This window comes from Condylura cristata, unplaced genomic scaffold (assembly GCF_000260355.1).
Source record: "Condylura cristata isolate star-nosed mole 26May11 unplaced genomic scaffold, ConCri1.0 scaffold00012, whole genome shotgun sequence".
Taxonomy (NCBI): Eukaryota; Metazoa; Chordata; class Mammalia; order Eulipotyphla; family Talpidae; genus Condylura; species Condylura cristata.
In genome coordinates this window covers 3779934-3791710 of record NW_004567113.1, presented here as the reverse complement: position 1 = coordinate 3791710, position 11777 = coordinate 3779934, and the positions used below count along the sequence as shown (strand labels likewise).

The following is an 11777-nucleotide window of genomic DNA, read 5'->3' as shown; positions in this document are numbered from 1 at the left end:
GTTCTGCTCCCCACTCTGTCTCTGGTGAAGCCTCTCACAGCCCCTGAGCCTCTGGCCTGTACCCCAGTTCTGTATGCACAAATAAAATAAATCTTAAAAAAAAAATATGTATGTGCTGATTAACCTTAGAAGGCCACTCTTACATTTGGACCACTCAGACATTTCCTACTTCCTCTTCCAGGTAAAAGGATCATTTCACTTGGAGAAGTCATTGCTATAGTTGTCTAACAAATAACTTTTTGAGGAACAGGTGAGAAATATATATTTGTACAATGAATTATTTTTTAAATCTAACTACCAAAAATATTTAATACCAGAACTGGGCCAGTAACACTCTTTCAATCCTGTTCAACCTCCATCTCCACATTACTTTTTAGAAGAGGAACTGGCAACAGATTGCTTGTGTTAACAAGGCACCAAAGAGACAGAATGTTAAATTCCAGGTTTTTCAGGATGATTCATGTACAAAGATAATTTTACTTTATCAGTTAAATTTAACATTTTAAAAAAATTGAAGTAGAATTTTAGCAACCAATAGGGAAACATATTTTATGTGTATTTGGTAGATTTTGAAGTACATTCAGTATTGATAGCTAGACTTTTTCCGAGCTTTAAACTTCTCTCTACCGCCAGGTGGCAGTAATGCAGCCCAACACAGGGTGACTAGGAAACTATAAAAACTGCATTTTTCCACTGTATATTGACCAGGTCCTGCTTGTTAATTAGGTAGTCTATAGCTATCAGCAATATATCCACAGCATGTTCTCCCTTCCTAAGATTTATTCATAGATTTGGATTGTCATGTACTCTGAAAAATTTTTTGAGGTAAGACTATTGTTACTCTAATAAAAATGTAGAATGTTATTTATCTTCCTGATAAACATTCAAAGCATATTTTCCTCTGAGAAGTGGCATCTCTTATGAAGCCCACAGAAAATCTTGGAATAGAGAAACCAGGTCCTGCCTGGTGGCAAAACGGGGTAAAGTGCAATACTGAAGCTATCAGCTGCAGAGTTTGACCCATATTGTTGGGAGACTCTTCTGACTCACCTGCTGCTCCTGTCAGCAGTGTACTTCGTGAGTCTGCCTGTTTTGCTCCCCACTTTGATGAATCCTCTCACCTCTTCCCCCCACCCCACCCCCACCCCACCTCTGGCCTACATACCAGTTCTTCTATACATAAATAAAAAGAAGGAAGGAAGGGTGGGAGGAAGGGAGGGAAGGAAGGTCTTAAAAAAAGAAAGAAAGAAAAAAAAGAACATGGAACCTGGTTTGAATTCCTGTGTATAAATAAATAGACCAAACAACACTAAATAGCATAGGCAAATTACACTGTGCTCAGTTTCATCATTAGGAAAATGCCGGTAACAATAGGCCATCACTGAAGGATGCTTTGATGACATATCACTAGTGTAAATGCACACATGGGGGCGGTAAGTTTGTCATCAGCATTCCTGCAGGAGAGCATTCCTGTAACCACACTGTCTCAGAGCTTCATCTTAGAAGTGAGCATGACACTAAGAGTCTCTTATCTCATGGAAGGAGACAGAACTAACCTAGAAAATACAGGTAAAGTGACCAGAGCAATACTTATCCATGGTATTTGATGAACTTAGTTTCATTACTCATTTGACAAGTATTTAGTGCCTACTTTGCAAGACACTGTGACACCGTGAATAACAAAGACGCATTCTGTTTGAGGAGACAAACAGCAAGTAAATTTCATTTTAAAATATAGATTGTGACAAATGCCCCAACCAAACCACTTATTAGAATAGCCAAAAGCTATATTTACAATTCTGGATAAAAATAATGGGTTTGACACATACACATTATTGTTTTCATACCTAAACCACATTAAATGCTTATTTTTGAAAAGATAGAAGGCACAAAGTGGTGGAAAATAACAGAGGCGACAAGAACAAACAATATTTGAACCTATAAAACAAACAGATGGATGTTGTTTGCAAAGACAAAGCTAAAAATTACTCACTCTATAAAACTTTCAATAGTTCAGGAAATGTTGGTTTATCTAGAATTGGGGTAGAAAGTTAAGAAGGCCATAAAATGTAGAACAGAGGAAAAATGAAGTAGTTTTGGCATGAGAGTTACTCCCTCATCTTGCGCTGCTATGCCTTTTCCCCATCAAGTTTAGAGATGTTAAGCAGCATACTATATATTTCCTGTTACTCAGGTCCTGGGTTTTTCTCTATTTCCCATTTCTGAGCTTGTTTGTTTTGTATTACTCTGGGCTGGGAGTTATCACATATAATGTTTTGAGTAGGGGGTTAAGTGAATACATCCATACTTAAACCTAAATTCTACCCTTCTCTCTCCTTCTTGTTTCAGAACATTGTACTTTATCTCATGTTGGATACTGGAAATCTTCTCCAGGGATTCTTCATTACAAGAGGAGATACCTAAAAGAAAACTATTGGGAAGAAGCCCCATCTGGCTGAGTGATAGGATGCTGAAAATCAGCAAACCCTACCTCTGTGCTGAGAGTTCTCAGTAAACTTTTTGATCTCCTCATGCTTTATCATTGATTATAAAAAGTGGTCTGGCACTTGAGAAATACATAGACCAAAAGAAAGAGGAAAAAAAGCAATTTTAAACAACCATACAATCAGCAGTGAGATGATATTTTATATATTATGCAAAATATTGTGTTTGTTTGTTTTTTTAATTTAGTTTGGGTAGCATTGGTTTGTAATAAAAGAGCCATGGAAATTATGCAGTTAATGAAAGACTTTAAAACTTCACAGAAAAGGGAAGCTTGGCAAGATACTATTTCAATCCTGACTTCAGTCTACATATTTTACAAGAATGTCACATTTTTAAATAAGAAATGGTCCTTGCTGTCTAGAACTACTTTGGTGTTTTCATATGCTGGAAGAAGAAATTTATCTCCAACTTTCAAACTAACTGGTTGAGTCTGTCCAGACTCTTTAGAATCCTATCCAATAGCTACTACTGTTGCTTGTCATACTTTTCCTTGAGATTTTTCTGAAAGCATAATACTTCCTTTGGTTATAGTTTCAGCTGAACTCCTTTCAACTAATACTTCACTAAAAAGGAAAGAAATTTTCTAAATGCTGGAAATTTCCTAATTTATACTGACCACCAATAAAACAAGAGACCCACAGTCCAGCTTTCCAGATATGTGGATGTGGGGAAAGCTAAGCTAATATTTGTAAAGCAAATAAAACATAGAAAGAGTCCTTGTAAACTAAAAACATAGTATCAAACACTTAGAACTCAAGACAAAGGTTGATGAAGGAAGTTGAAGAATTCTTCAGGAAAGTAACACAAAAAACCAAAGATTTTTGGGAAATAGAGAAAAGACCTGATAGCTGAACAAAAATAATTATAATTATAGTATAGTAGCATGAACAAAGAAAAGAAATGGGGAGGAACACCACTTGAGAAATAATTGTAGAAAATTTCCTAGAATTAAAAGACAACTTTCAGGTGACATCCCAGCATGATGAATAAAAAGATCATACCAATACCAATTTTAAAACTTTACAACACTAGGGCCAAGTGTTTTTAGGAGAAGAAATATATCACAAGCAAAAGGTCAGTAATTAAGTTGCAATCTGACATTCCAACAGCTAGAAGACCATAGATTAGTAGATACTGTAGAAAAATTACTTTCAATACAGAAATCTAGATCCAAATTATGCAGCAAGTATGATGATGAAATAAGATCATATTACATGATTTTCTAACAAAGAAAGCCCCAAATATTTTTCTGCCCTGAGTGAGCTATTGGAGGATTGCTCTATAAAAAATCAACAATAATGAACTCAGGAAAGGATCAAAAGAAACACCTAAGGTGTAAAAGATATTCTAGGATGATAGGTGTGCACTCAGTCAGTAACATAACAAACCAGATAGAAGCCATGGGCCCCCAAGATAGACATATTAATACCCTCATCGTCATACCTGTCATCAAGAATTCATCATAATTTTAGAGTAGCAGAGAGTGTTTCCCAGATGAGTGAAGGAGTAAATAAAGACAGGATGTCATCCAGGAAACTGGACTCCAACTCAAGAGAAAGAGATTCTGGGGTGTTAGTGATCAGAAGTCAGTAACAGATGTGCAGAAAACCTAGAAGGTACTGTAAGGGAAAAGGGAGTTGCTAGGTCAGATTTCTCTAAGAAAATACTGGAAATAATAACTATCTGATATCACTGACACTGGAAATTCATATGGGTAGGCTATGGGATCTTGTGAGAAGTTCAGTAATAAAAATAATAAGCAAAGGAGAAAAAGCAGTAACTGACTTTGAGAAAGAAAAATGAAAAAGGAAATAGAATCCTGGAATGTACTATCCTGTATAATATTTGCACAGGCATACTAATATAAGCATGGCCTATTTATTTAACCAAAAGCTTTAATATCTATGTTCATATATCTCTCTATATGTTATGCTATTATGTCACTATATTTCAAGAAAGGGAGCATTCAATTATGTAATAGGTAATTTCTTCTTACTATAGTACTTCTATACAAATTGGTGAATCAAGGAATGTCACATTTACATAATTTATAGAAATATGTAGATGTTTAAACCCTAAAAAAACTAGCAGGGTTAAAAATAAGGGTAGCATCTGAGGAGCGTAAAGTGAGGAAGTGAGTAGAGAAGGCCTACTTCAATTTAGCTTTTAAGTATAATTTGAAATTTCAAAACAATACATGCATATTACTTTGATAAAAAGAACTCTTTCATAACACATCGCAGAGTGGTATAAATATTTCATAAGCAGTATTATGTGATTTATAATAAACTGATCACATTACTTTTATCTCTTGTTTTTTCTCTGCCCAAGGAAAACGGGACATGAAATCATCCAAAGTGTCTGCAATTGCATCAACTTGACATTGTTCCACTTCTGTTTTTCCAGCCAAATCTATGGAATATAGAGAAGCCATGTTATGCCCAGGAAAATGTTCAATTTTATCAATATAGTTAAGTTTATTTTTAATAGGCAGCATTCATATAATTCAAAATAATACTAAATTGCACCCATGAGGACACTTCATCTTGTCCCTTTGATTGGTAACCACATTTATTATTATTATTTTTTGTCTTTTTGCATTCTTTCTTTATGAAAATACAAGCAAATAAGAATATGTTTCGCATTTGAAATGTACCTCCCTCATAAATCCTAAAGCTCATTCTTTACATATACCTTTAGGATAATCTTTCTCCTTTTTCCAGCTATAAGGGATTTTTAAGTTGATGTGATACTGTTTATTAACTAGCCCTAATTAATTATGTGTTTCCAAACTTTTGCTCATATAAAACACTACAATAAATAATTTTACATACATTATCATTTAATATTTTAAAAATTTTTATTGAAATAGCACTGGTTTATAACATTATATAGGCGTCACGTTTACATTATTGCATCAAAATCTGTATTTACTACATTATTTTCATCACCAGAATTTTTTAATTTTTGCAGACAATTTTTGTCAGGAAGTTTTGTTCTCTTCCCGGAAACTATAATTTAAAATAACAAATTCTTTTTCTTTCCTGCAATTCATTTAGTATCATTTTGCTAAGAAATCATTGATCTTTCTAAATAATTTCTCACAGATTAAATTTAAAACGCTTCAGTGTGGAAGAATTCTAAGATAGATTGCTACTGTACAATTATATATTTTACTAAAAATCTAGAAACTATGTACTGACTGTGGGTGAGTTTTACTTCAATCACACTTCAAGAAAGCTGAAAAATAATGCCTTAATGTTTAAATTCTTGTGTAACCTATGTTCTTTGTTGGTGACAGTTAAATACTGATTCTTATTTCTGAGCTGGAAATGTCCCATTGAAATGGAGCACAAATTCTTTTCACTGATTTCCACCCTTTTTAATTTCCATTTTCAAGCTTCAGTTATCAATTTTATGCAGATGAATCCTTATTCAACCCTTTCAGTCCTAAATTCCAGGCTTATATTTTCAGCTCCTTTTGGATATTTGTCTGTTTGTGATTTTAACCCTGCAACTTCTAAAGCAGCTCCTAAATGGAGTCATCACATTCTACTTCAAACAAGCTCTTCTGTCCTCATTCATTCAATAATTAGTTACTGGGGTTCTAACTGTGGCTTGGTCCCCACTGTGACTTTGCAATGAACAAAAGATAAATTTCCTGCCTGTATGGCACGTATGGCTGTTTAGAGAAGGCATACTGACACTGAAAAGGATGGTAAAGGGCTTCTGCTTATTTGTTTTGTATTTAAAGACAAGAGGAGGAGACATAGTTATGAGAACAGCAACTGCACCAAAGCTGCCCTTTGCAGTCCTTACTGTGCTCAGACACACTGCCCTGCAGTCGTATCTACCACACTCCTTATCCATGGATCTCTGAACTGTTTCAGTGACATCCAAGTGTGCTTCCCTGCTATGTCACGCCAATCAAATCCTTAGTTGGTTAGGATAATCCTTTCAAACTCATAGCTGTAGTTATGTTGCTTCCCTATAAGAAAGTCCTACAATTGACGTCAAACAGTGAAAGACAAGTAGTATAAGATATTCTCTTATAAAATGAAAGTATAAATACAGAAAACAGACTAGTGGTTGTCAAAGGTAGGAGCGTGAGAAGAGGATGATAAAGCTGAAAGTGGTAAAAAGATCCAACCTTCCAGATATAAGTGTGGGGATGTAATGAATAGTGGGATGACAATAGTTATTGAAACTGTGTTGTATATTTGAATACTATACAAGTATTAAAAGTCCTGATCACAAGAAATAAATTTATAATTTCATACTGATGAATGTTTACTAACATTTAATTTTATTCTCCTTTGCACAATCATGTTCAGCAATAAACTTATTTAATGAATAATAAATATGTATCATAGTTTTTTAGTTATCAAAAATCTTAAACACAATAAAACATTTACCTGTTTGTTTGACCAAGTATCTTGCTATTGCTAGGCTCTGGTGAAGGATAAGTCCATCAACTTCCAAAACGGGGATTTTGCCAAATGGAATTGCTTCAAATAAAATAAAGAATTCAACTCATAACAAACTTAAGAGTTATAACATTTGCATTTTTACTGACAGTTGTTGAAATATATCATGATTTTATCACTTTTTCTTTTTTTAAAAAGATTTATTTATTCATTATTACAGAGCTGGGGTACAGGCCAGATGGGTGAGAGGATTCACCAGAGACAGAGTGGGGAGCAGAACAAGCAGATGTACTGAAACACACTGCTGAGGGGAGCAGTGGACAGGTCAGAAGAGGTCTGCCACACCTTGTTGGTCAGCTCCCTGGCAGGAAGATGGAACTCATGCGGCAGTGGCTTTGGAGAGTTTCATAATTCAGTGCTTTAACCTGTTGTGCCACCAGGGAGAGGCCTCATTTTTCTTCTTTAAATATAATTGTTTATATATATTTTACATCATTGTTCATTTTTATGCAATGTTTGCTTTTTCCACTCAGGTAAAGTCCCCATAGAATTCCCAACTATTCACCTGTGCACCATCGTCATAGTCCCTTGTGTCTTTTCCTCCACTGTTCTGATCTCTCTTCTTCCTCCTCCCCCACACAATGTCTCTGATTTATAGTTGCCTGATAATTTTTTTTTGTTTCCTCAATCCCTCATTTGGTTCCCCTATCTTCCTCCTATAAATGAAACCATCCTATAATCTTCTTATTCTTTCTGACTTATTTCACCTAATCTCTTTTAGCTCCATCCATGTTGCTGAGAATGGCATGAGTTTATCTTTTTTGACTGCTGCATAGTATTCCATTGTGTTTATATACCACATCCTCTGATTTAGCAGATCATGATTTTAAATTGATGATTCTTGAATATTTAGTCTGACAGGTACATTAGGCATACTCTAGTGCAATCTTACATTGTATGTTTCTTTTAAAAATAAAAAAAGAAAAGTTAGAAGACTTGCTAAAGTGTAAATGAACAAGACTATAGCCCAAAGAACAAGACGATAGCACAGATTTACAGTGATACTGTATACTAAAGTATATACTCTCTCACATACTTACATATATTTACTACTTAGCTTTTACAAAAACATAATTTTTTTAAAAGTTTCATTAATTTTGGTGATCTCAACCAGATATCACATTAGTCATTCTGTTAACCCATACTCTGATAAATATGGAGATTTACCATGGAGGTAGAGTAAGGCATTTAGTCAAATTCATATTTGATGAGCAAATATTTGAAGTATATGGTAAGAAAGCAGCATATTATCACAAATTTAAGACAGAGTCATAAATATTTTTACAATTTACCTGTAAATCCTACTTTTATCCTTATCTGAGTATATCACATTTTTATCAAAAAGAAACATTTAGTATAGAAAAAGTCTAAATTAAAGAGAAAAATAATTACCACCTAGCTATAAAACTTTTAATTGCTTTCCCATAAATTAAAACAACAAAATCATAACATATTTAATGCTTGGTTAACTACTTTTTTTTCCAATTGGCTTTTAAAATCTGACTTAAGCACCATCTTTTTAATAGTTGCTTATTACTTTGATGCACTAACTGGTCACTATTTTCCCAACAAGTACTTTAGTTTTGGATGTATAATTATTTTGCAATGATGAAAAAGAATAAAATACCACTTGCAGTTACATGACCTAACACAACTACAGTAAGTCTTCATTTAATGTCTTCTATTGTTTCTTGGAATCTTACAGTGCAATGAGTATAGTAAAAGCAGTTCTCAAATAACATTACTTTGGTTAATATCAGCTGTGTTATGAAATGATGCTGAAAGAAAAATTATTCAAGGTCCTGATATACTAAAACCAACATTGTAAACTACTTTCAAATGTCTTTCATATGCATACTGGATAAGTGTAGGCAGATATACTTCATGTTGTAGAGTACAAACATGATGGATATGCCAACTATTATTATTCTAGGTGCCTGAGCTATTTTATTGAGTAAAACAAAATCCCAAATAAAGCTAACATTAACTTTGGTAGCTTGTTTGAAACTAAATAAATGATCAAGAAGAAAATAACAATGCTGGGTATTTCTTTCTTTGTGTTAAGCATTGTTCTAATACTTGACATATCCATTCAAGTACTGAAAACAACCTTGTAAAGTATGAAATAAATACGGTTTCATTTCATATATTAGCAAGTGAGGTAAAGAGTTTTATTAGTTCTTTGTAGGTCTGGCAAATCAGTTTCTTGTCACATGAATGGTGCGATAGTCTGAGGGTGCTGTAGAGTCCAGCACCTTGAGGGTGCTGGGCTATAGTCTTTCCAATATTTCTTCTTGGTTTAGTGATAGCTAACTTTTTCACTGTGCAGAAACTTTTTAGTTTGATGTAGGTTGCGATGTAATATTAATTTGTTTTCCTTGTTGTTGGAGATATGCACTGTTTTGCCTTTTTTGTTGTTGTTGTTAGTAAAGGACTACTAATTTATTTGTGCATACAGAACTGGGGTACAGGCCAGAGGCTCAGGGGCGGTGAGAGGCTTCACCAGAGACAAAGTGGGGAGCAGAACAGGCAGATCTATGAAGCACACTGCTGAGGGGAGCAGCGGGCGGGTCAGGAGAGGTCTGCCGCTCCACGTGGTCACCTCCGGGGCAGGCGGGAATCGAACTCATGCGGAAGCGGCTTTAGCTTCTCAGTGCTGTGCTTTAACCCACTGCGCCACCAGGGAGGGCCTTGCCTTTTTTTTTTTTTTTTTAATGTATTTTATGGATTCAGGTCTTACATTCAAGTATTTTATCAATTTTAGTAATATTTTGTATATGGTGTGAGATAGTGGCCTGATTTCATTATTCTGCATGTGACTGTCCAGTTTTCTTAACACTGTTATTGAAGAGACTCTGTCCTCCACTTTCTCCATCTGGCTCCTACGTCATAGGCTAACTGTCCATAACAGATTTATTTCTGGGCTCTGAACTCTGTTCCAATGGTCTGTGTCTTTGTTTTGGTGGCAGTAACATTCTCTTTTGATTATGGAACTTTGTGGTGTAGTTTAAAGTCTGGGACTGGGCTACCACTATTCTTCCTCTTTTTTATTGGTAAGGATTGCTTTGACTCATTAGGGTTGTGTGTGTGTGTTTCAATATGAGTTACAGTAATATTTGATGTATATCTTTGAAGAAGGACATTGAAACTTTGATAGGGATTGCACTGAACATGTATAATGCTTTGGGTAATACGGCTATTTAACAATGTTAATTTTTCAATCCTTGTGAAGACAGTATCTTTTGAATTATTTTGTGTCTTCTTGGATTTATTTTTACGGTTTCTTAAGAGTTTTCATTGAATATGTCCTTTACATCACTTTATGCCACCCATCTCCCCAGCATTCATATCTTTTTTTAAGATTCACATCTTTACTGCCAGGTATTGAATTCTTTATGATGCATTTGTAAATAGGATTTTTTTTTTTTCCTTCTAGCTCTAGAGACCATCTCTGCCTCATTATCTTTTTGGGATGTAAGTCTACTTTATGAATATGAACCACCCTGTTATTCTTTGGGACCCATTTGTTTGTAAGGTCACATGTGGCTTACTGTCTCACTCCAGATAGTATTCACATTGTCCATAAGTCCCAAACAAAGGCCACTTATGGAAGATGAAGGAAACCTCATCTTTATAGAAGCTCACAGCAGCAGTCTGAATGTTGGTCAGACAAAATCAGACAGTGATGGACTCTATAGCACAATCAGAGAATTAAAGGGTGTGATCTGTTCTTTGAAACACTGGGCTGAACCCAACGATGCTCCTAGCAAGTGTTATCAGAAGCAGGGCTGGAAGTAGGTATAGTAACTGAGTCTCAGCAAAAGTCTATGGAAGTCTGGAGTCTACAGAGTCCCAAGGAGTTCATCTGCTTAATGCTGATTCTTCTCCAGAGGCATCTGCTGAATCCTTTTTCTTTCTTCAGAGACTGGGACAGCCTGGGAGCAGAATCCTTCTTCTTTGAAGGTGGTCTGATGAATGCTTCCTCTTCAAAGTCCAGAAATAGAATGAATCAATCTAGCTGTTGCTTTGACTGATAACCTCCTTCATCATTCCCCACCATATAAGCCTGATTGGACCATTTTCAATCCTAGCCATTTGATATGACCACTTAATACCAATCAGTTCCTTTTCCATTTTCAATCTGAATGATTAACTAATGAACTGAACTTGAATCTGATTGCTTCATTTAGCTTGTGCCTGATTGGTCCATTTAGAATCCTAGAGCCATATTCAAAGGGAGGAAAATCCAGCCCAGCCTCCACTCAGGTCAGGGCACTGGTAGGCCTATTAGCTCCAGAGAGCCATGGCTAGAACAGACTTGCTGGTGGGAGAGAGGACTTCCACAGAAGTGGGCTGAGGCTGGCATGCTGCAGTCCTACAGGTTGTTTGCCTTATACCTTTTGGGAGCTGAGGGGATTGACACAAGCTATGCAACCTCTATCAACTGACATATTCTGGAGAGACGGAAGTGCTCTGAAAAATCAGACTTTCCACGCTAACTTATGTTATTGTAACAGGGTGGTCCCTAGAAAAAGGGGAAGTTCCAGGTTCCCTACCCCACCCAGAAGGAGGGTGGAGCTGAGCAGAGAAAAAGGAGAGAAGGAAGCAGGATGGAGAGCCAGGAGACCTGAGAAAGCCACCTTGAGCAGCAAGCATGTGCTGAAGAAATTGCGCTTGTTTCCTGACACTGGACTGGTTAAAGCAGATGTGAGTGAGATACCTGTAGGGAGGTGACTATGGCAGTGTTTATATTGATTTTGATTTTGCTCTTTTCCTCCCAGATTT

At 35.7% G+C, this 11777-nt stretch overlaps 1 protein-coding gene across 1 annotated transcript in view; it reads right to left on the bottom strand.

The window, feature by feature from the left end:
* The window catches only part of HPGDS (hematopoietic prostaglandin D synthase), a 30789-nt gene that overhangs the window by 12693 nt on the left and 6319 nt on the right, over positions 1 to 11777 (bottom strand). Inside the window, exons 2-3 of the mRNA XM_004681114.2 lie at positions 6921 to 7013; positions 4808 to 4917 (exon numbers count right to left, since the gene is read on the bottom strand). Coding sequence (XP_004681171.1) covers positions 4808 to 4917; positions 6921 to 7013 — 203 coding nt within the window. The remainder of the gene's footprint in view (positions 1 to 4807; positions 4918 to 6920; positions 7014 to 11777) is intronic.